The sequence below is a fragment of the Oncorhynchus gorbuscha genome, linkage group LG02 (assembly GCF_021184085.1).
Source record: "Oncorhynchus gorbuscha isolate QuinsamMale2020 ecotype Even-year linkage group LG02, OgorEven_v1.0, whole genome shotgun sequence".
Lineage (NCBI taxonomy): Eukaryota > Metazoa > Chordata > Actinopteri > Salmoniformes > Salmonidae > Oncorhynchus > Oncorhynchus gorbuscha.
In genome coordinates, this window is record NC_060174.1 from 111205538 (window position 1) to 111230704 (window position 25167).

The following is a 25167-nucleotide window of genomic DNA, read 5'->3' on the forward strand; positions in this document are numbered from 1 at the left end:
GTAGTGACGCCTCTTGCTTTAGACGACTGCGCCACTCGGGAGCCCCACTATATAGGGAAAAGGGTGACTACATTGCAGATGTTGCATTACATAATTGACTGCTCAGTGGGACATCAGAAAGTTATATCATATGATGTGGTCAGCTGATAAGTTAAACACCCACTACATCCTGGCTTTGTTGGAATGCTTCTGCAGTACAGTCAGGTTGGAACTTGGCCAGTGGTTTAGCTGGGATGGGCATTCCTGGGCTGGGCATTTCTGGGCTGGGCATTTCTGGGATGGGCATTTCTGGGATGGGCATTTCTGGGCTGGGCATTCTTGGGATGGGCATTTCTGGGATGGGCATTTCTGGGATGGGCATTTCTGGGCTGGGCATTTCTGGGATGGGCATTTCTGGGCTGGGCATTCTTGGGATGGGCATTTCTGGGATGGGCATTTCTGGGATGAGCATTTCTGGGCTGGGCATTTCTGGGATGGGCATTTCTGGGCTGGGCATTCTTGGGATGGGCATTTCTGGGATGGGCATTTCTGGGCTGGGCATTTCTGGGATGGGCATTTCTGGGCTGGGCATTTCTGGGCTGGGCATTTCTGGGCTGGGCATTTCTGGGATGGGCATTTCTGGGCTGGGCATTTCTGGGATGGGCATTTCTGGGATGGGCATTTCTGGGCTGGGCATTTCTGGGCTGGGCATTTCTGGGCTGGGCATTTCTGGGATTTCTGGGGGCATTTCTGGGCTGGGCATTTCTGGGCTGGGCGTTCCTGGGATGGGCGTTTCTGGGCTGGGCATTTCTGGGATGGGCATTTCTGGGATGGGCATTTCTGGGATGGGCATTTCTGGGATGGGCATTTCTGGGCTGGGCATTTCTGGGATGGGCATTTCTGGGCTGGGCATTTCTGAGATGGGCATTTCTGGGCTGGGCATTTCTGGGCTGGGCATTTCTGGGCTGGGCATTTCTGGGCTGGGCATTTCTGGGCTGGGCATTTCTGGGATGGGCATTTCTGGGCTGGGCATTTCTGGGCTGGGCATTTCTGGGCTGGGCATTTCTGGGATGGGCATTTCTGGGCTGGGCATTTCTGGGCTGGGCATTTCTGGGATGGGCATTTCTGGGCTGGGCATTTCTGGGCTGGGCATTTCTGGGATGGGCATTTTTGGGCATTTCTGGGATGGGCATTTCTGGGATGGGCATTTCTGGGCTGGGCATTTCTGGGCTGGGCATTTCTGGGATGGGCATTTCTGGGCTGGGCATTTCTGGGATGGGCATTTCTGGGCTGGGCATTTCTGGGCTGGGCATTTCTGGGATGGGCATTTCTGGGCTGGGCATTTCTGGGATGGGCATTTCTGGGATGGGCATTTCTGGGATGGGCATTTCTGGGATGGGCATTTTCTGGGCATTTCTGGGCATTTCTGGGCTGGGCATTTCTGGGATGGGCATTTCTGGGCTGGGCATTTCTGGGCTGGGCATTTCTGGGATGGGCATTTCTGGGCTGGGCATTTCTGGGATGGGCATTTCTGGGCTGGGCATTTCTGGGCTGGGCATTTCTGGGATGGGCATTTCTGGGCTGGGCATTTCTGGGATGGGCATTTCTGGGATGGGCATTTCTGGGATGGGCATTTCTGGGATGGGCATTTCTGGGCTGGGCATTTCTGGGCTGGGCATTTCTGGGCTGGGCATTTCTGGGATGGGCATTCCTGGGCTGGGCATTTCTGGGCTGGGCATTTCTGGGCTGGGCATTTCTGGGCCGGGCATTTCTGGGATGGGCATTCCTGGGCTGGGCATTTCTGGGCTGGGCATTTCTGGGATGGGCATTTCTGGTCTGGGCATTCCTGGGGCGCAACCCATTTCTGGACCAAAGATCCCATCTCTGGAGTTCCCCTTTTAGTGAGAGATGTTAGTGACTCTGAGACAAACGACAGAAGTACGTCAACATTCAGAAAAAAAAATATCTTTACACTGTCCTGCCAACAAGAGGTGCTCCCTGGGATGGGGAGTGAGGGGTGTAAGGGCTAGGGATTAATTAAGGGCTACAGAGTAGGGGCTAGGGAGTGGGAGATAGGGAGTAGGGGCTAGGGTGTAGGGGCTAAGGTGCAGGGTGTAGGGGCTAGGGTGTAGGGGCTAGGGTGCAGGGTCTAGGGTGCAGGGGCTAGGGTGCAGGGGCTAGGGGCTAGGGTGCAGGGGCAAGGGTTTAGGGGCTAGGGTGCAGGGGCTAGGGTGGAGGGGCTAGGGTATAGGAGCTAGGGTGCAGGGGCTAGGCTAGGGAGTAAGGGCTTGGGTGCAGGGGCTAGGGTGTAGCAGCTAGGGAGTAAGGGCTAGGGTGCAGGGGCAAGGGTGTAGGGGCTAGGGTGCAGGGGCTAGGGTGCAGGGGCTAGGGTGTAGGAGCTAGGGTGTAGGAGCTAGGGTGTAGGGGCTAGGGGCTAGGGTGTAGATGGAATGGGTGTGCTGTATGTCTGGCAGGACAGTGGGACATGTATAGTGACTTCAGAAAGAATTCAGACCCCTTGACTTTTTCCACATTTTGTTACGTTACAGCCTTCTTCTAAAATGGACTCAATACAAATATACACACAGTATATATACAAAAGTATGTGGACACCCTTTCAAATTAGTGGATTATATTTCAGCCACTCTTGTCACTGACAGATGTATACAATCGTGCACACAGCCATGGAATCTTCATAGCCAAACATTGGCAGTAGAATGGCCTTATTGAAGAGCTCAATGACTTTCAATGTGGCACCGTCATAGGAAACCACCTTTCCAACAAGTCAGTTCGTCAAATGTCTGCCCTGTTAGAGCTGCTCCAGTCCACTATAAGTAGTATTATTGTGAAGTGGAAAAGTTTAGGAGCAACAACGGCACAGCTGCAAAGTGGTAGGCCACACAAGCTCACAGAACAGAGCCGAGTGTAACAGAATAACTTTACGTCCTTCCCTTCGCCCATACCCGGGCGCGAAAAAGGGACCTTCTGCACACATCAACAACAGTCACCCACGAAGCATCGTTACCCATCGCTCCACAAAAGCCACGGCCCTTGCAGAGCAAGGGGAACTACTACTTCAAGGTCTCAGAGCTAGTGACGTAACCGATTGAAACGCTATTTAGCGCACACCGCTAACTAAGCTAGCCGTTTCACATCTGTTACACGAGCGCTGAAGGGCACAGCTGCAAAGTGATAGGCCACACAAGCTCACAGAACGGAGCCGAGCGCTGAAGTGCATAATGCGTAACAATTGTCTGTCCTCGGTTACAACTCACTAAGGAGTAACAAACTGCCTCTGGAAGCAACTTCAGCACAATAACTGTTCGTCGGGAGCTTCATGAAATGGGTTTCCATGGCTGAGCAGTCACACACAAGCCTTAGATCACCATGCGCAATACCAAGTGTCAGCTGCAGTGGTGTTAAGCTCACCACTATTGGACTCTGGAGGAGTGGAAACGTGTTCTCTGGAGTCATGAATAATGCTTCACCATTTGGTGAATCTGAATCTGTGTTTGGGGGATGCCAGGAGAACACCACCTGCCTGAATGCACAGTGCCAACTGTAAAGTTCGGTGGAAGAGGAATAATGGACTGGGGCTGTTTTTTATGGTTCGGGCTAGTTATAATATATACCTTATACCACATCATATCTACCTTATAATATATACCTTATACCTTATAATATCTACCTTATACCATATCATATATACCTTATAATATATACATTATACCATATCATTTTTTTTCCCTTTATTTCCTTTATTAACTAGGTAAGTCAGTTAATTTAACCACTAGGTTACCTACCTCCTCTATTCTCTAACCACTAGAGTACCTACCTCCTCTACCCTCTAACCACTAAGCTACCTACCTCCTCTACTCTCTAACCACTAGGCTACCTACCTCCTCTACTCTCTAACCACTAGGCTACCTGCCTCCCCTCTAACCACTAGGCTACCTGCCTCCTCTACACCCTAACCACTAGGCTACCTACCTCCTCTACTCTCTAACCACTAGGCTACCTGCCTCCCCTCTAACCACTAGGCTACCTGCCTCCTCTACACCCTAACCACTAGGCTACCTACCTCCTCTACTCTCTAACCACTAGGCTACCTACCTCCTCTACTCTCTAACCCCTAGGCTACCTGCCGCCCATCATATATAGTGTAGCAGACTCAAGGGTGTGGGGTTTCCAAGTCACCAAGTTCGGTAACAAAACATGCACCAGTAGCACAAATTGAATGCAAACGGGGAGTTTATTAGGGATTTTTGTACACTGGGGAAGAACGTGGAATTCACCAATTACTGCACAGTCCACATTCCGTTTTCCAGGGGTAATCCTAAAACTCGGGTCCTCAGTCAATCCGAGGTGTGATCCGACAGCCCAGGTCACAACGGGTAATCTCACTGATATGGTTCTCTCTTCTCCCACTCTTCATAAAGCAACTTTTTCTCTCCTTACTCTGCCCCTTTGTGCAGGCAGCTTCCTCCTTCACCTCCAAGCAATCCCTGGCTTAACGACTCACAGCCTCGCCTCGTTGGGGCAGGAAGTCCATATAAGGCTTGGGGGTGGAGCTAGCGAGCTGCAAGGTATCTCCCTCAATAACCACTCCCCTCACCTCTCCCTGCCGTCTGCCACAATAGCTCATATGATATTGTACTTCATACCATATCATGCATTATATTATATCATATATAACTTATACCATATCATGCCTTATACAATATCATACACCATATATACTTTACAACATATCATATACAGCTTATACCAAGCATGTCTCCAGACCTAAACCCTATTGAGCATCTGTGGGGCATCCTCAAACGGAAGGTGGAGGAGTGCAAGGTCTCTAACATCCACCAGCTCCATGATGTCGTCATGGAGGAGTGGAAGAGGACTATATGTATATACATTATATCTGTCACACCTTGATCTGTTTCAACTGTCTTTATGTTTGTCTCCACACCCTTCCAGGTGTCGCCCATCTTCCCAATTATATCCAGTGTATTTATACCTGTGTTCTCTGTTTGTCTGTTGCCAGCTGGTTGGCAGCTGAGAGTGCCTGGAACCCAGAAGTGTTGTTCGACATGTTCCTGCACGGAGTATCGGATGGAAGTTAAGGACGAGCTTGCAGCCCGAGAACTACTGACGCTCATCACCCAACGATTCCACCTCGCTTCCGAGGCATCGTGGAAGTTTCCGACGGCTCCGTTGCTGAGAGAATCCGAGGTCCCCCAAGAATCTCCAAAGGCTGCCTATTCACCACTTCCCGAGCCAATGCAACTAGGCAGAGCTCAGCTGTCTCCAGCTGAATGGCTATACGGGATTCACACTAAGAGTTGCCTGTATTGCAGGACTACTGGTCATTTTGTCCACGTAAAGACCAGGCTCACCAGTAGGAGCGAGTATTCTGGTGGGTCATACAGAGAATTTTTCCCTTACTCACACCCCTTTTCATGGCATTTTGCTGTGGGGAAACAAGTTGAAATCTCCCCGGATACTCTTCGACAATTAATACAGAAGAATTATCACAAAATAAATAAACAAAGAAAAATCATTGGAATCTTTTTTTTTTATTGTGAAACATAAAAAAAGGGTTTAGTAATAATCATCATCATCATCATTACATATCAAGCCTATGGAATGACACACTGTGTTTAATAAAAAAATCTAGACAATGAGAACATTTAAGATATTTCCTTAATTTCTTGAAGTCCATGATCAGATCAGATTGAAGAGATTGATCAACACAAAAAAATATATAGAGAAACCTAAAGCAGAAGACCTGATGAGATATTCAGGATAATGCATTTACAGGGGCTAGAAGTCAGAGGTTAAAGTGTTGCATTTCTCTGTATGCTCCAGACTGATCCCAGCATTGTAACTATAAATCCCTAATCATCAATGATTTACCACAAATCAATACAAGTATCAGTACTGCTACCTTTATGTCTGTCAATAATGGTATACTATCATTTACAACAACAAATAAATATAAATATCTATCTCTATGTAAAATAACAGACAGAACAGAATAGAAGAGACCTGTGGCCGTTCCAAACCCTCAACTCCATTGGTCCTACGTCCCAATTGGCACCCTACATAGTGTACTGCTTTAACTAGTTATATAGGAAAACTGCTTTAAATAGTTATATATGAAAACTGTTTTAGGTAGTTATATATGAAAACTGCTTTAAGTGGTTATGCAGGAAAACTACTAACTAGTTATATATGAAAACTGCTTTAGGTAGTTATATATGAAAACTGCTTTAGGTAGTTATATATGAAAACTGCTTTAGGTAGTTATATATGAAAACTGCTTTAGGTAGTTATATATGAAAACTGCTTTAGATAGTTATTCAGGAAAACTACTAACTAGTTATATATGAAAACTGCTTTAGTAGTTATTATATGAAAACTGCTTTAGGTAGTTAAATGAAAACTGCTTTAGGTAGTTATATATGAAAACTGCTTTAGGTAGTTATTCAGGAAAACTACTAACTAGTTATATATGAAAACTGCTTTAGGTAGTTATATATGAAAACTGCTTTAGGTAGTTATTCAGGAAAACTACTAACTAGTTATATATGAAAACTGCTTTAGGTAGTTATATATGAAAACTGCTTTAGGTAGTTATATATGAAAACTGCTTTAGGTAGTTATTCAGGAAAACTACTAACTAGTTATATATGAAAACTGCTTTAGGTAGTTATATATGAAAACTGCTTTAAGTAGTTATTCAGGAAAAGGAGTGCCATTTGGGACATACAATATTAACTTTGAGAAAAATGTAGTACCATTATTTTAGGAGCAGAGCTGAATGCATCATTTCAGACCTAATCATAGTTCTCACATATTTAACCATATATTTATACAACCTAATCACAGCTCTCAGCCCACTTTGGGCTTGGGGGCAGTATTTTGAGTCAGTCGGTTAGCCTCTCTTGGATAGGGGCCAGTATTTTGAGTCAGTCGGTTAACCTCTCTTGGATAGGGGGCAGTATTTTGAGTCAGTCGGTTAACCTCTCTTGGATAGGGGGCAGTATTTTGAGTCAGTCGGTTAACATCTCTTGGATAGGGGGCAGTATTTTGAGTCAGTCGGTTAACCTCTCTTGGGTAGGGGCCAGTATTTTGAATCAGTTACCTTTTGGAGCAGTATTTTGAATCAGTCGGTTAACCTCTCTTGGATAGTGGGCAGTATTTTGAGTCAGTCGGTTAACCTCTCTTGGATAGGGGGCAGTATTTTGAGTCAGTCGGTTAACCTCTCTTGGGTAGGGGCCAGTATTTTGAGTCAGTCGGTTAACCTCTCTTGGGTAGGGGCCAGTATTTTGAGTCAGTCGGTTAGCCTCTCTTGGGTAGGGGCCAGTATTTTGAGTCAGTCGGTTAACCTCTCTTGGGTAGGGGCCAGTATTTTGAGTCATTCGGTTAACCTCTCTTGGATAGTGGGCCAGTATTTTGAGTCAGTCGGTTAACCTCTCTTGGATAGGGGGCAGTATTTTGAGTCAGTCGGTTAACCTCTCTTGGGTAGGGGCCAGTATTTTGAGTCATTCGGTTAACCTCTCTTGGGTAGGGGCAGTATTTTGAGTGAGTCGGTTAATCTCTTGGGTAGGGGGCCAGTATTTTGAGTCAGTCGGTTAATCTCTCTTGGATAGGGGGCAGTATTTTGAGTCATTCGGTTAACCTCTCTTGGATAGGGGGCAGTATTTTGAGTCAGTCGGTTAACCTCTCTTGGGTAGGGGGCAGTATTTTGAGTCAGTCGGTTAACCTCTCTTGGGTAGGGGCCAGTATTTTGAGTCAGTCGGTTAACCTCTCTTGGGTAGGGGCCAGTATTTTGAGTCAGTCGGTTAACCTCTCTTGGGTAGGGGCCAGTATTTTGAGTCAGTCGGTTAACCTCTCTTGGGTAGGGGCCAGTATTTTGAGTCAGTCGGTTAACCTCTCTTGGATAGGGGGCAGTATTTTGAGTGAGTCGGTTAATGTCTCTTGGATAGGGGGCAGTATTTTGAGTCAGTCGGTTAACCTCTCTTGGATAGGGGCCAGTATTTTGAGTCAGTCGGTTAACCTCTCTTGGGTAGGGGCCAGTATTTTGAGTGAGTCGGTTAATGTCTCTTGGATAGCGGGCAGTATTTTGAGTCAGTCGGTTAACCTCTCTTGGATAGGGGGCAGTATTTTGAGTCAGTCGGTTAACCTCTCTTGGGTAGGGGGCAGTATTTTGAGTCAGTCGGTTAACCTCTCTTGGGTAGGGGCCAGTATTTTGAGTCAGTCGGTTAACCTCTCTTGGGTAGGGGCCAGTATTTTGAGTCAGTCGGTTAACCTCTCTTGGGTAGGGGGCAGTATTTTGAGTCAGTCGGTTAACCTCTCTTGGGTAGGGGCCAGTATTTTGACATCCAGATAAAAAGCGTGCCCAAAGTAAACAGCCTGTTACTCAGGCCCAGAAGGATATGTATATACTTGGTAGATTTGGGTAGAAAACCGTCTAAAGTTTCTGAAACTGTTAGAATTATGTCTGTGAGTATAACAAAACTGATATGGCAGGAGAAACCCCGAGGACAACCCCAAAAAAGAACATTTGGCCTTCCACTGGCTGTCAAGGCAAAAACCTCCCAGATTGCAGTTCCTAGGGCTTCCACTTGATGCCAAAAAAGTTAGAAAAAGTTTCAGGCTGGTTTTAGGAAAAATGAGCAAGAAGTTTTTCTAAGTTGCTCCCATTTTGGCTGTAGTTTTTCCATGCGCTTGGAGGAAAGCAAGTTGTTTGTTATTTATCTCCGGTAATGAACTATTCTTCGTCTTAAATTGTATTGTTTATTTACGTATTAGGGTTCGATTATAAACGTTGTTTGACTTGTTTGGATTATTTGGATTCATGCATTTTGAAGGAGGGAAACCGGTGGATTATTGACTGAAGCGCTCCAGCTAAACTGATGTTTTTATGGATATAAAGAAGGACTTTATCGAACAAAAGGACCATTTCTGACATAACTGGGACCTTTTGGAGTGCCAACAGAAGAAGATCTTCAAAGGCAAGGCATTTATTATATCTCTATTTCTGACTTTTGTGTCGCACCTGCCTGATTGAAAAATGTTTTTCATGGTTTTGTATGCGGGGCGCTGTCCTCAGATAATTGCATGGTGTGCTTTTGTCGTAAAGCCTCTTTGAAATCTGACACAGCGGCTGGATTAACAAGAAGTTAAGCTTTATTTTGATGTTTTACACTTGTATTTTCATGAATGTTAAATATATATATTTCTGTAGTTTGAATTTGGCGCTCTGCAATTTCACCGGATGTTGTCGAGGTGGGTCGCTAGCGGAACGCCTGAGCTAGACAGGTTCAACCATATCTTTATGAAGCTCAGCTGGTTGATCAGGTGGAAATTTAAAAAAATTCTGAACCAGAGAATAAATAGTGATGGATGAATAGATGGATGAATAGATGTTTGGTGGTAGTTGGTCTCCATGGTGGCTGGTGTTGGATGAGGTGTGTTTGTGTCAGGTAGTTACCAACTCTAGAACATCTCCCACCATGTCTGTCACCATGGTTACCAGCCCTAGAACACTTCCCACCATGTCTGTCACCATGGTTAACAAACCTAGAACACCTCCCCTGTAAGGACAGACGCTGGGAGACGAGAGGCAAGTACAGCGAGTGAACATTTAATGGATAACAGACAAGAAACAAACAAGGACAGCGTCTGGACAGGGAAAAACATAGTAACAATAATGCTGACACGGGGAACAAACTGAGGAGCAGACAGATATAGAGGGGCAAAGTAATGGAGTCCAGGTGAGTCCAATATTGCGCAAATGAACGCAATGATGGTGACAGGTGTGCGTAATGGTGGGTCGCCTGGCGCTAGAGACACCCCGATTGTCTGTCACCATGGTTACCAACTGTAGAACACCTCCCACCCTGTCTGTCACCATGGTTACCAACTGTAGAACACCTCCCATCCTGTCTGTCACCATGGTCCTTAAACCTAGAACACCTCCCACTGTCCTTCAACATGGTTATCAACTGTAGATCACCTCCCACCCTGTCTGTCACCATGGTTACCAACCCTAAAACACTTCCAACTGTCTGTCACCATGGTTACCCACTGTAGAACACCTCCCACTGTCCTTCAACATGGCTATCAACTGTAGAACACCACCCATCCTGTCTGTCACCATGGTTACCAACCCTGAACTCCTCCCAGAGCATCATCTACAAACTCAGTAGTGCATCCATCTTAAGATAGCTAGGTGGGACATCCAGGCATAGGATGTCATTTCAGAGCTAGAAAGGGGAGGGGGGGGTAGTGAGCACTGTATGTGAAGAGAAGAGGGGAGAAAAGGAGAGAGGAGGGGAGAAGAGACGAGAACTGAGAAGAGAACTGAGAGGAGAACATGAGAGGTGAACAGAGGAGAACATGAGAGAACAGAGGAGAACATGAGAGGAGAGGAGAAGAAGAAGTGGGGGGGCTGATGACCCTTTCCTTTCACAGTCTCTCCCCTCTCTCTTGTTCTTGCTCTTATTCAGTCCTTAGTGTCTGTCCAAGGTAGTATGTTTTCATGACAAGAGGAGAAGTTCTTACATGGGTCTCTTCAAAAGTGTGAGTGTGGGCGTGTGTAGATATCTGTGTGTATGTGTGTGTGTGTGTGGGCGTGTGTAGATATCTGTGTGTATGTGTGTGTCCTCTGCAGATTCAACGTAGAGCAACACTCTTCTCCCCTCTTCTCCCTCCCATCTCCTCCCACCTTCCTCACTCTCTCCCTTTTCTAAACGAAAGCTTCAGGTTTGCTGGACCCGTTGATCTTGAGGTATATCTTCGAGTCCTGGTCTCTGTCCTGTATCTGGCGGTGCAGTGTGCGTCTGAAACACACCAGGTATAGAGGCAGCAGGAAGCCCAGCATACTGACCCCCAATAGGCCTACATTCACCTAGAGCACCATGGGAAATAGAGTTCAATTTAGTTACAATAAGACTTTCGGACAAAAATCAGTTCTCCACCTAACCAATTACTGAAACTTAACCTTGCATAATACCTAGGGTCAGTCGCACCTCTAAAAACTGTCATTAGAAACTTGCTCCCTAGTATACAGAAAATAACTGAGCCCTGAAGAAAACTTTCAGAATTTTTTAACGGAAATAGCGCTCCACCAAATTGTATGTCATCCGACTAGCTTAGAAAGAGAGTTCAATGTAAAATCAAAAACAGAAAACAAATGATTCTCTTTAAATATGCAGACTGCTCTTTGAATATGCATATTTATCCAAAACTCAGTTGTCCTGAGTCTGCACAGGACCTCGGATCATATTTATCCAAAACTCAGTTGTCCTGAGTCTGCACAGGACCTCGGATCAATTGAGAGACTCAACCTTTTACATTTTGTATCTCTTGACACAAAAATGAATGAACTCTAAACCTTCCAGCTGTCTTCTGGACCCTATTCCAACTAAACTACTGAAAGAGCTACTTCCTGTGCTACTTCCTGTGCTTGGTCCTCCTATATTGACCTCATCCTCTGGATGAGTACTAAACTCACAACCAGAGAATGTGACAGTAATAAATTCTATCCTGAAAAAGCCTCTTGATCCGGTAAAAAAAAAAATATATATATATATCTTCTCAATTAAAAAAAAAGAAGCTGTTGCTCAGCAACTCTCTGACTTCCTGAAGACTGGTTTTAGACCCCATCATAGTATTGAGAGTGCACTTGTGAAGGTGGTAAATGACCTTTTAATGGCATCAGACCACGGCTCTGCATCTGTCCTCGTGCTCCTAGACCTTAGTGCTGTTTTGACACCACATTCTTTTGGAGAGATTAGAAACCCTAATTGGTCTACACGGACAAGTTATTTCCTGGTTTAGATCTTATCTGTCCTCGTGCTCCTAGACCTTAGTGCTGTTTTGACACCACATTCTTTTGGAGAGATTAGAAACCCTAATTGGTCTACACGGACAAGTTATTTCCTGGTTTAGATCTTATCTGTCCTCGTGCTCCTAGACCTTAGTGCTGTTTTGACACCACATTCTTTTGGAGAGATTAGAAACCCTAATTGGTCTACACGGACAAGTTATTTCCTGGTTTAGATCTTATCTGTCCTCGTGCTCCTAGACCTTAGTGCTGTTTTGACACCACATTCTTTTGGAGAGATTAGAAACCCTAATTGGTCTACACGGACAAGTTATTTCCTGGTTTAGATCTTATCTGTCCTCGTGCTCCTAGACCTTAGTGCTGTTTTGACACCACATTCTTTTGGAGAGATTAGAAACCCTAATTGGTCTACACGGACAAGTTATTTCCTGGTTTTGATCTTATCTGTCGGAAAGAGATCAGTTTGTCTCTGTGGGTGGTTTGTCTCCTTACAAATCAATTGTACGTTTTGACGTTCCCCATTCTAGGACCACTATTGTTTCCACTATATATTCTACCTCTTGGTGATGTCATTTGGAAACATGTCAACTTTCAGACAACACACAGCTGTAGATTTATATGACACAAGGTGAAGCCCCAAAATTGCCTTCCCTAGAACACCCCTCAGAGCCTGGTTCCTCTCCCCCCAGGACAGCCAGAAGAGGACTGGCCACCCCTCAGAGCCTGGTTTCTCTCTAGGTTTCTTCCTAGCTTCCTGTCTCTCTAGGGAGTTTTTCCAGCCTGGTTCCTCTCTAGGTTTCTTCCTAGCTTCCTGTCTCTCTACGGAGTTTTTCCGAGCCTGGTTCCGCTCGAGGTTTCTTCCTAGCTTCCTGTCTCTCTAGGGAGTTTTTCCGAGCCTGGTTCCTCTCTAGGTTTCTTCCTAGCTTCCTGTCTCTCTAGGGAGTTTTTCCGAGCCTGGTTCCTCTCTAGGTTTCTTCCTAGCTTCCTGTCTCTCTAGGGAGTTTTTCCGAGCCACCGGAGGGTTTCTGCTTTGTGACAACTGCTGATGTAAAAATGTTATTATAAAGACATTTGATTGAGTTTTGATTGAGTGTGTTCTGCGTTTGTGTGCTGTGTGTGTGTTCTATGTGTGTGTGTGTGCTGTGTGTGTGCTGTGTGTGTTCTGTGTGTGTGTGTGTGTGTGTGTGTGTGTGTGTGTGTGTGTGTATCCTTACCCAGAGTGGGTCTCCCTTCAGAGGGCCCATCATGGCCATGAAGAGCGGCTGCTGGAACAGAGCAAACAGAGCAGACACCAGAGACTGCATCCCCGTCAGGCTGCCAAACTGAGACGACGGGTACCTAGAGAGGGAATATAATCCATTTACAGTTTTCATATTGATACCAGGTACTCACTCACTCACTCACTCACTCACTCACTCACTCACTCACTCACTCACACACCCTCCCAGGGTGATGCCAGTACTCACACAGCAGCGTAGAGACCTCCGGTTGCAGAGTGGATGAAGCCTCTCACAACAGTATGGAGGACAAATGACAGGATCTGAGGAGAGGAGGAACACATCAGATGACAATTGTCAGTCACCAGCTCTGCAGGAGGGCCTGGGGCAAGGGACCTAAAATATGATTCATAATGATGTTGTAGCCCTGAATATGATTCATAATGTTGTTGTTGTAGCCCTGAATATGATTCATAATGTTGTTGTTGTAGCCCTGAATATGATTCATAATGTTGTTGTTGTAGCCCTGAATATGATTCATAATGTTGTTGTTGTAGCCCTGAATATGATTCATAATGTTGTTGTTGTAGCCCTGAATATGATTCATAATGTTGTTGTTGTAGCCCTGAATATGATTCATAATGTTGTTGTAGCCCTGAATGTGATTCATAATGTTGTTTTTGTAGCCCTGAATATGATTCATAATGTTGTTGTTGTAGCCCTGAATATGATTCATAATGTTGTTGTTGTAGCCCTGAATATGATTCATAATGTTGTTGTTGTAGCCCTGAATATGATTCATAATGTTGTTGTTGTAGCCCTGAATATGATTCATAATGTTGTTGTTGTAGCCCTGAATATGATTCATAATGTTGTTGTTGTAGCCCTGAATGTGATTCATAATGTTGTTGTTGTAGCCCTGAATATGATTCATTATGTTGTTTTTGTAGCCCTGAATGTGATTCATAATGTTGTTGTTGTAGCCCTGCATGTGATTCATAATGTTGTTATAGCCCTGAATATGATTCATAATGATGTTGTAGCCCTGAATATGATTCATAATGTTGTTGTTGTAGTCCTGAATGTGATTCATAATGTTGTTGTTGTAGCCCTGAATATGATTCATAATGTTGTTGTTGTAGCCCTGAATATGATTCATAATGTTGTTGTTGTAGCCCTGAATATGATTCATAATGTTGTTGTTGTAGCCCTGAATATGATTCATAATGTTGTTGTTGTAGCCCTGAATATGATTCATAATGTTGTTGTAGCCCTGAATGTGGTTCATAATGTTGTTGTTGTAGCCCTGAATATGATTCATAATGTTGTTGTTGTAGCCCTGAATGTGATTCATAATGTTGTTGTTGTAGCCCTGAATATGATTCATAATGTTGTTGTTGTATCCCTGAATATTATTCATAATGTTGTTGTTGTTTTATCCCTGAATATTATTCATAATGTTGTTGTTGTTTTATCCCTGAATATTATTCATAATGTTGTTGTAGCCCTGAATATGATTCATAATGTTGTTGTTTTATCCCTGAATATTATTCATAATGTTGTTGTTGTAGCCCTGAATATGACTCATAATGTTGTTGTTGTAGCCCTGAATATGATTCATAATGTTGTTGTTGTAGCCCTGAATATGATTCATAATGTTGTTGTTTTATCCCTGAATATTATTCATAATGTTGTTGTTGTTTTATCCCTGAATATTATTCATAATGATGTTGTAGCCCTGAATGTGATTCATAATGTTGTTGTTGTAGCCCTGAATATGATTCATTATGTTGTTGTTGTAGCCCTGAATATAATTCATAATGTTGTTGTTGTAGCCCTGAATATGATTCATAATGTTGTTGTTGTAGCCCTGAATGTGATTCATAATGTTGTTGTTGTAGCCCTGAATATGATTCATAATGTTGTTGTTGTAGCCCTGAATATGATTCATAATGTTGTTGTTGTAGCCCTGAATGTGATTCATAATGTTGTTGTAGCCCTGAATATGATTCATAATGTTGTTGTTGTAGCCCTGAATGTGATTCATAATGTTGTTGTAGCCCTGAATGTGATTCATAATGTTGTTGTAGCCCTGAATATGATTCATAATGTTGTTGTTTCATCCCTGAATATTATTCATAATGTTGTTGTTGTAGCCCTGAATGTGATTCATAATGTTGTTGTTGTAGCCCTGAATGTGATTCATAATGTTGTTGTTGTAGCCCTGAATATGATTCATAATGTTGTTGTTGTAGCCCTGAATATGACTCATAATGTTGTTGTTGTAGCCCTGAATGTGATTCATAATGTTGTTGTAGCCCTGAATATGATTCATAATGTTGTTGTTGTAGCCCTGAATGTGATTCATAATGTTGTTGTAGCCCTGAATGTGATTCATAATGTTGTTGTAGCCCTGAATATGATTCATAATGTTGTTGTTTCATCCCTGAATATTATTCATAATGTTGTTGTTGTAGCCCTGAATGTGATTCATAATGTTGTTGTTGTTTTATCCCTGAATATTATTCATAATGTTGTTGTAGCCCTGAATATGATTCATAATGTTGTTGTAGCTCTGAATGTGATTCATAATGTTGTTGTTGTAGCTCTGAATATGATTCATAATGTTGTTGTTTTATCCCTGAATATTATTCATAATGTTGTTGTTTTATCCCTGAATATTATTCATAATGGATCTGCATGACCCAACTCGGTCCCTTCCAACAGTGAGACAAACAGAAGACACATTTCTGTATTTCTCTTCATTCTTCATCTGGAAGTGTCAGGACATGTTGTAGTCTTTCAAGACAGCGATGCTCTCTTTGCACACTAAGCACACAGCTTTCCCTGATACCTCAATAAAGAACGATGTCCACTCTTGCTGGAACATCCTACATTCATTGTCTACTTTCCTTTTCTTTGAAAAATGCATTTTTGCGCAATTTCTAGCGAGCTACTTTTTGTAACTGTGACCTGTGTGTCAGCCTGTCAGTTGTTATTTATACGTGCATTCAAAATAAATGTCCCAGAAGCGGTGGGAGTTATATCATTACACAAAGCGAGTATTCATTGGGCTATTAATTTGAAAAAAAAATCAAAACTTTACTATCGCAAATTCTTTATGTGTTCTGAGCATGATTCTGAGGGCCGTATTGAATCAGATGGCGGGCCGCGTAAGGCCCCCGGGCCGGCCTTTGCCCAGGCCTGGTGTAGGGGCAAGTGTGTGATGCTGTCCGCTATAGAGAGTAGGTGTTGGTGTCTAGCTGTAGTTCCACTTGAAGGCCTATAGGTGGCGACAGAGCACCACTCACATCTCATTCCAACATCAGCTGTCACCAATTTTTGTCCTGGACAGCTACTGCTGATTGGCCAGAAGAAGGTAAGGAGGCGGGTACTAGTTTGAGTTATAGCTGGATGGAGCACTTACCTGCAGTGGGAGGTTGGGCACCAGGCAGGTGATGCCGAATCCCACCAATAGGACATTGGTCAGGATGAACGCTCGCATTGCATTGGTCACCTTCTGGATCTGTCTGTCTCTGGGCTTGGTCTTGAGCTGGTCCCTGAGGAGGTTAGGGTTAGAGAGGGGAGAGGAGGTCCGATCCTATTCTCATCAGCCAATCACACAGACATCAACCCTTAGCCTAGGCACTCTTATCCAAACCTCTCAGATCCCCATAGAGGGTAAGGGCTACTTGCTAGTGACTTACTTTACTATGCTGGCTGGCTGTGCTGCATTTGTTTGATCATTTAAATGAAATGAAAGCACTTTATGTATCTAACCCCCCCCCCCCCTGCTTGAAGGTGTCGTAAGTATTTGAACAAATTCACTTATAGTTTATTCAAGTAGTCAACAGTTTAGTAATGGTCCCCTATTCCCAGCACACAATGACTACACCAGGCTTGTGACTCTACAAACTCCCCTGGATGCATCTACTGTTTGTTTTGGTTGTGTTTCAGGTTATGTTGTGCCCAATGATGAATATTGTATTGTGTCATTTTGGAGTCACTTTTATTGTAAATTAGAATGTTTTGGGGGTATGATCCTTGTGCCTGTGAAACTCTCTGTAGGGCCTAGGGGTTAGGATGTAAGGATTAGGTGACATAGTCATTTACTTGCTACACGGTTCCTCCTCCCCCTCTGCATCTTCGCAGTCCTTCAGCTTCCAGTCCATAATCTGACCAATCACTGGAGTCGTCATCAGACATAGTAGCTGCAGCATGCCGAAGATAGAGGAGTACAAACTGACTGTGGAGAGAGAGGAGAGAGAGAGAGAGAGGACAGAGAGAGGAGAGAGAGGGGGAGATGAGAGAGAGAGAGCGAGGACAGAGACAGAGACAGAGAGAGAGAGGACAGAGAGAGGAGAGAGAGGGAGAGATGAGAGAGAGAGAGAGAGAGAGAGAGGAGAGAGAGAGAGAGAGAGAGAGAGAGAGAGAGAGAGAGAGAGAGAGAGAGGGGACAGAGAGAGACGAGAGAGAGAGACAACAGATTATTAGCCAGTCTAATAAATAACTATTCCATGTTAATCCATAGAGTTCCTGGGTTTTAGCATTAATGATTACGGTAGTAAGTTAATGAGTAGTAGATCTAGTAACTGATGATAGGCTAGCAGCTACCTAGTACTGGTTTAGCTCAGGGCAGGGACAGTCAAGGACTGGGCTTGGTTGGGGGAGAACATAGAGAATATAGAGGTCTCTAGTGGCCAAAAGGACATATTAGCATTGGCAGCGCCATTAAGGATTTCCACCATTTTAATGTATTCAACTGGGTGGGGCTTCCAACTCCATTGGCTCCTCCCTCCTGGTCACTCTGTTGGAGTCATGTTAAACCGGGTCATCAAGAGGGAACAGCCAATCGGGATTTTTTGTTTGTTAACAACTTCATAATGATCAATAGCCTCAAATGGCGCTGCCCAGCCTGTCACAGACACTATAATGGCACAGATACAAAGATGAGTCTTCTATCTATCTCTATGGGGGAGAAGTACAGCAACAACACAGTTAACACAGAGGCTAAGGTTGATGCTAATGTGGTTGCATTATACACAGCTATGGTCATGTATTATACAAGCTTATGAAGCTAACCAATAGTAACAATGATAACTATTACATGGTTAAGGTTAATGCTAAATTTGAATGACAAAGGTAACTATCACAGTCATCACAAAACTAGGGTGAAATGCTAATAGCACTTGCTATAGAATTTCCAATTGAGCTGACCTATTCAGCAATTACCTTGAATGCAGTCTCAGCCAATGCGAGAACATTGCCCTTAAATTTCAATTGGGCTTCAGAGCTGAACTTCCGCAATACGGATTCAATAGAGTCCTAAGGTTTAGCATCGCACTAAGGTTAGCTGGTCATGTCTAAGACTAGGGTTTGATGCTAGCAGTATCTAACACGGTGAGCTAAGGTTAATTGGTCACGCCTAAGACTAGGGTTTAATGCTAGCAGTACCTAAAACGGTAAGCTAAGGTTAAAGGTAGCCAACCCTCCCTGTGGAGAGCTACTGAGTGTGCAGGCTTTTGCTCCTACTCTGCTGTAACACAACTGATTCAGCTGCTAGAAATCTGCAGCTGATGAGTAGAATGAGGTATGTTAGAGCAGGGCTGGAACAAAACCCTGCAGCACGGTAGCTCTCCACAAGATGGTTGGCCACTCTGCCCTATTACATGTTAGCAGTCTATACAACCGAGACAGTAACTAAAACAGGGAAGCTAAGAGACAGACAGGCTAGTTTTAGGTGAGGCTAGGAAAGCTAAGAGACAGACAAGCTAGTTTTAGGTGAGGCTAGGAAAGCTAAGAGACAGACAAGCTAGTTTTAAGTGAGGCTAGGAAAGCTAAGACCCAGACAAGCTAGTTTTAGGTGAGGCTAGGAAAGCTAAGAGACAGACAAGCTAGTTTTAGGTGAGGCTAGGAAAGCTAAGAGACAGATAAGCTAGTTTTAAGTGAGGCTAGGAAAGCTAAGAGACAGACAGGCTAGTTTTAGGTGAGGCTAGGAAAGCTAAGAGACAGACAGGCTAGTTTTAGGTGAGACTAGGAAAGCTAAGAGACAGACTGAGGCTAGTGTTAGATGTTATATCTACTAGTCTAGTCCAATAGGCCTGTAGTCTTACCAACTTCCATTCTCTCCACTACAGGAGAGAAAAAGAACAGGGAGGAGGAAAAGAAGAGAGGTGCATTTTAAATCACACAAGTCCTCAGCATATGTGGCAACTCCTTCAAGACTGTTGGAAAAGCATTCCAGGTGACTTCCTCATGAAGCTGGTTGAGAGAATGCCAAGAGTGTGCAAAGCTGTCATCAAGGCAAAGGGTGGCTACTTTGAAGAATCTAAACTATATTTGGATTCATTTAACACTTTTTTGGTTACTACATGATTCCATATGTGTTATTTCATAGTTTTGATGTCTTCACTATTATTCTATAATGTATAAAATTGTACAAATAAAGAAAACCCCTGGAATGAGTAGGTGTATCCAAACTTTTGACTGGTCGAGTACGTAGAAAACACATATACAAGGACACCGCTGACACACATGGTAAACATATCTTACCAGATCCTTACCAGATTACTTATTTCATTTTTGTACAAATGATCTTCTCCTACTGTACAACATTCTTATTTGATTGTCATGATTCTTTTCCATATGGGGAACCCACCAGTGTTGAGGTCTCCATGTTGTTGTTCATGACTCACCCAGCCCTAGCAGCAGGTCTCCAGGTTGTTGTTCATGACTCACCCCCCAGCCCTAGCAGCAGGTCTCCAGGTTGTTGTTCATGACTCACCCAGCCCTAGCAGCAGGTCTCCAGGTTGTTGTCCATGACTCACCCCCCAGCCCTAGCAGCAGGTCTCCAGGTTGTTGTTCATGACTCACCCCCCAGCCCTAGCAGCAGGTCTCCAGGTTGTTGTTCATGACTCACCCCCCAGCCCTAGCAGCAGGTCTCCAGGTTGTTGTTCATGACTCACCCAGCCCTAGCAGCAGGTCTCCAGGTTGTTGTTCATGACTCACCCAGCCCTAGCAGCAGGTCTCCATGTTGTTGTTCATGACTCACCCAGCCCTAGCAGCAGGTCTCCAGGTTGTTGTTCATGACTCACCCCCCAGCCCTAGCAGCAGGTCTCCAGGTTGTTGTTCATGACTCACCCAGCCCTAGCAGCAGGTCTCCAGGTTGTTGTTCATGACTCACCCCCCAGCCCTAGCAGCAGGTCTCCAGGTTGTTGTTCATGACTCACCCCCCAGCCCTAGCAGCAGGTCTCCAGGTTGTTGTTCATGACTCACCCAGCCCTAGCAGCAGGTCTCCAGGTTGTTGTTCATGACTCACCCCCCAGCCCTAGCAGCAGGTCTCCAGGTTGTTGTTCATGACTCACCACCCAGCCCTAGCAGCAGGTCTCCAGGTTGTTGTTCATGACTCACCCCCCAGCCCTAGCAGCAGGTCTCCAGGTTGTTGTTCATGACTCACCCAGCCCTAGGGGCAGGTCTCCAGGTTGTTGTTCATGACTCACCCCCCAGCCCTAGCAGCAGGTCTCCAGGTTGTTGTTCATGACTCACCCAGCCCTAGCAGCAGGTCTCCAGGTTGTTGTTCATGACTCACCCCCCAGCCCTAGCAGCAGGTCTCCAGGTTGTTGTTCATGACTCACCCCCCAGCCCTAGCAGCAGGTCTCCAGGTTGTTGTTCATGACTCACCCCCCAGCCCTAGCAGCAGGTCTCCAGGTTGTTGTTCATGACTCACCACCCAGCCCTAGCAGCAGGTCTCCAGGTTGTTGTTCATGACTCACCCCCCAGCCCTAGGGGCAGGTCTCCATGTTGTTGTTCATGACTCACCCCCCAGCCCTAGCAGCAGGTCTCCAGGTTGTTGTTCATGACTCACCACCCAGCCCTAGGGGCAGGTCTCCAGGTTGTTGTTCATGACTCACCACCCCCCTAGGGGCAGCCCTAGACTCACCCAGCAGGTCTCCAGGTTGTTGTTCATGACTCACCCAGCCCTAGCAGCAGGTCTCCAGGTTGTTGTTCATGACTCACCACCCAGCCCTAGCAGCAGGTCTCCAGGTTGTTGTTCATGACTCACCACCCAGCCCTAGCAGCAGGTCTCCAGGTTGTTGTTCATGACTCACCACCCAGCCCTAGGGGCAGGTCTCCAGGTTGTTGTTCATGACTCACCACCCAGCCCTAGGGGCAGGTCTCCAGGTTGTTGTTCATGACTCACCCCCCAGCCCTAGCAGCAGGTCTCCAGGTTGTTGTTCATGACTCACCCAGCCCTAGCAGCAGGTCTCCAGGTTGTTGTTCATGACTCACCCAGCCCTAGCAGCAGGTCTCCAGGTTGTTGTTAATGACTCACCACCCAGCCCTAGCAGCAGGTCTCCAGGTTGTTGTTCATGACTCACCCAGCCCTAGCAGCAGGTCTCCATGTTGTTGTTCATGACTCACCCAGCCCTAGCAGCAGGTCTCCAGGTTGTTGTTCATGACTCACCCAGCCCTAGCAGCAGGTCTCCAGGTTGTTGTTCATGACTCACCCCCCAGCCCTAGCAGCAGGTCTCCAGGTTGTTGTTCATGACTCACCACCCAGCCCTAGCAGCAGGTCTCCAGGTTGTTGTTCATGACTCACCCCCCAGCCCTAGCAGCAGGTCTCCAGGTTGTTGTTCATGACTCACCCCCCAGCCCTAGCAGCAGGTCTCCAGGTTGTTGTTCATGACTCACCCCCCAGCCCTAGCAGCAGGTCTCCATGTTGTTGTTCATGACTCACCCAGCCCTAGCAGCAGGTCTCCAGGTTGTTGTTCATGACTCACCCCCCAGCCCTAGGGGCAGGTCTCCAGGTTGTTGTTCATGACTCACCCAGCCCTAGGGGCAGGTCTCCAGGTTGTTGTTCATGACTCACCCCCCAGCCCTAGCAGCAGGTCTCCAGGTTGTTGTTCATGACTCACCCCCCAGCCCTAGCAGCAGGTCTCCAGGTTGTTGTTCATGACTCACCACCCAGCCCTAGCAGCAGGTCTCCAGGTTGTTGTTCATGACTCACCACCCAGCCCTAGCAGCAGGTCTCCAGGTTGTTGTTCATGACTCACCCCCCAGCCCTAGCAGCAGGTCTCCAGGTTGTTGTTCATGACTCACCCAGCCCTAGGGGCAGGTCTCCAGGTTGTTGTTCATGACTCACCCCCCAGCCCTAGCAGCAGGTCTCCAGGTTGTTGTTCATGACTCACCCAGCCCTAGCAGCAGGTCTCCAGGTTGTTGTTCATGACTCACCCCCCAGCCCTAGCAGCAGGTCTCCAGGTTGTTGTTCATGACTCACCCCCCAGCCCTAGCAGCAGGTCTCCAGGTTGTTGTTCATGACTCACCCCCCAGCCCTAGCAGCAGGTCTCCAGGTTGTTGTTCATGACTTACCACCCAGCCCTAGGGGCAGGTCTCCAGGTTGTTGTTCATGACTCACCCCCCAGCCCTAGCAGCAGGTCTCCAGGTTGTTGTTCATGACTCACCACCCAGCCCTAGGGGCAGGTCTCCAGGTTGTTGTTCATGACTCACCCCCCAGCCCTAGCAGCAGGTCTCCAGGTTGTTGTTCATGACTCACCCAGCCCTAGCAGCAGGTCTCCAGGTTGTTGTTCATGACTCACCCAGCCCTAGCAGCAGGTCTCCAGGTTGTTGTCCATGACTCACCCAGCCCTAGCAGCAGGTCTCCAGGTTGTTGTTAATGACTCACCACCCAGCCCTAGCAGCAGGTCTCCAGGTTGTTGTTCATGACTCACCCAGCCCTAGCAGCAGGTCTCCAGGTTGTTGTCCATGACTCACCCAGCCCTAGCAGCAGGTCTCCAGGTTGTTGTTCATGACTCACCCCCCAGCCCTAGCAGCAGGTCTCCAGGTTGTTGTTCATGACTCACCCCCCAGCCCTAGCAGCAGGTCTCCAGGTTGTTGTTCATGACTCACCCAGCCCTAGCAGCAGGTCTCCAGGTTGTTGTTCATGACTCACCCAGCCCTAGGGGCAGGTCTCCATGTTGTTGTCCATGACTCACCCAGCCCTAGCAGCAGGTCTCCAGGTTGTTGTCCATGACTCACCCAGCCCTAGCAGCAGGTCTCCAGGTTGTTGTTCATGACTCACCCCCCAGCCCTAGCAGCAGGTCTCCAGGTTGTTGTTCATGACTCACCCCCCAGCCCTAGCAGCAGGTCTCCAGGTTGTTGTTCATGACTCACCCCCCAGCCCTAGCAGCAGGTCTCCAGGTTGTTGTTCATGACTCACCCAGCCCTAGCAGCAGGTCTCCAGGTTGTTGTTCATGACTCACCCAGCCCTAGCAGCAGGTCTCCAGGTTGTTGTTCATGACTCACCCCCCAGCCCTAGCAGCAGGTCTCCAGGTTGTTGTTCATGACTCACCCAGCCCTAGCAGCAGGTCTCCAGGTTGTTGTTCATGACTCACCCAGCCCTAGGGGCAGGTCTCCATGTTGTTGTCCATGACTCACCCAGCCCTAGCAGCAGGTCTCCAGGTTGTTGTCCATGACTCACCCAGCCCTAGCAGCAGGTCTCCAGGTTGTTGTTCATGACTCACCCCCCAGCCCTAGCAGCAGGTCTCCAGGTTGTTGTTCATGACTCACCCCCCAGCCCTAGCAGCAGGTCTCCAGGTTGTTGTTCATGACTCACCCCCCAGCCCTAGCAGCAGGTCTCCAGGTTGTTGTTCATGACTCACCCAGCCCTAGCAGCAGGTCTCCAGGTTGTTGTTCATGACTCACCCAGCCCTAGCAGCAGGTCTCCAGGTTGTTGTTCATGACTCACCCAGCCCTAGCAGCAGGTCTCCAGGTTGTTGTTCATGACTCACCCAGCCCTAGCAGCAGGTCTCCAGGTTGTTGTCCATGACTCACCCAGCCCTAGCAGCAGGTCTCCAGGTTGTTGTTAATGACTCACCCCCCAGCCCTAGCAGCAGGTCTCCAGGTTGTTGTTCATGACTCACCCTCCAGCCCTAGCAGCAGGTCTCCAGGTTGTTGTTCATGACTCACCACCCAGCCCTAGGGGCAGGTCTCCAGGTTGTTGTTCATGACTCACCACCCAGCCCTAGGGGCAGGTCTCCAGGTTGTTGTTCATGACTCACCCCCCAGCCCTAGCAGCAGGTCTCCAGGTTGTTGTTCATGACTCACCCAGCCCTAGCAGCAGGTCTCCAGGTTGTTGTTCATGACTCACCCCCCAGCCCTAGGGGCAGGTCTCCAGGTTGTTGTTCATGACTCACCACCCAGCCCTAGCAGCAGGTCTCCAGGTTGTTGTTCATGACTCACCCAGCCCTAGCAGCAGGTCTCCAGGTTGTTGTTCATGACTCACCACCCAGCCCTAGCAGCAGGTCTCCAGGTTGTTGTTCATGACTCACCCAGCCCTAGCAGCAGGTCTCCAGGTTGTTGTTCATGACTCACCACCCAGCCCTAGCAGCAGGTCTCCAGGTTGTTGTTCATGACTCACCCAGCCCTAGCAGCAGGTCTCCAGGATGTTGTTCATGACTCACCCAGCCCTAGCAGCAGGTCTCCAGGTTGTTGTTCATGACTCACCCCCCAGCCCTAGCAGCAGGTCTCCAGGATGTTGTTCATGACTCACCCAGCCCTAGCAGCAGTACCCACCAGTGTTGAGGTCTCCATCGCTGAGGGCCTCCAGGATGTTGTTCATGACTCACCCAGCCCTAGCAGCAGTACCCACCAGTGTTGAGGTCTCCATCGCTGAGGGCCTCCAGGATGTTGTTCATGGCTCCCATGTAGAAGATGAGACGGAGCTGAGTGATGGACATGGTGACCAGAGAGAGGATGAAGAGAGGGCTGATGATGCTCTGCATGAACGACTGGGCTGATGGAGACAAGCGGAGGCAGAGAAGAGATGTGTTTCAAATGTTTTCAAGGTTATTGTAGTATATGTTTGGTGTTGTATGTACACTGTATTATGTTGTACTATGTGTTGTGTTCTGTTGTCTGAACATTGAATGAAGGTCGTACGTTGTTGTATGAACATTGTGTCATGCTGGTATGTACAAGTAACTGCCGAAATCATGGAAATACCTTAGTAAAGGAGGGATACAAAGTATATTGAAAGCAACTGCTTCCACACAGGTTCCCATCATGCTTAGGGTTATGTATAAAAAATCCCCATTTGGCCATTGTTTTGTGTACCATTGCTAT

General features: G+C 46.6%; 1 protein-coding gene and 1 long non-coding RNA gene across 4 annotated transcripts in view; both read right to left on the reverse strand.

The window, feature by feature from the left end:
* Positions 1-6889: 6889 nt before the first annotated feature.
* LOC124015616 lies at positions 6890-8852 on the reverse strand. Its single transcript, XR_006835198.1, has 3 exons — positions 7658-8852; positions 7155-7533; positions 6890-7083 (listed from the first exon to the last, which is right to left on the reverse strand). It is a non-coding gene; the product is annotated as an uncharacterized LOC124015616 (long non-coding RNA).
* A 752-nt stretch (positions 8853-9604) lies between these two features.
* LOC124015621 (large neutral amino acids transporter small subunit 4-like) overlaps positions 9605-25167 on the reverse strand; it is a 52639-nt gene continuing 37076 nt past the window's right edge. Inside the window, exons 9-16 of one of the 3 annotated variants that reach the window (XR_006835199.1) lie at positions 24695-24838; positions 19161-19178; positions 17161-17293; positions 16475-16607; positions 13297-13370; positions 13045-13168; positions 9916-10891; positions 9605-9873 (exon numbers count right to left, since the gene is read on the reverse strand). Coding sequence is in view for 2 of the 3 variants with exons in the window: in XM_046330984.1 (XP_046186940.1) it covers positions 10730-10891; positions 13045-13168; positions 13297-13370; positions 16475-16607; positions 17161-17293; positions 19161-19178; positions 24695-24838 (788 nt within the window). In the remaining variant the exon portion in view is untranslated. Of the gene's footprint in view, positions 10892-13044; positions 13169-13296; positions 13371-16474; positions 16608-17160; positions 17294-19160; positions 19179-24694; positions 24839-25167 lie in introns of all 3 variants that reach the window. The other 2 variants (XM_046330984.1, XM_046330995.1) reach the window with 2 other exon arrangements.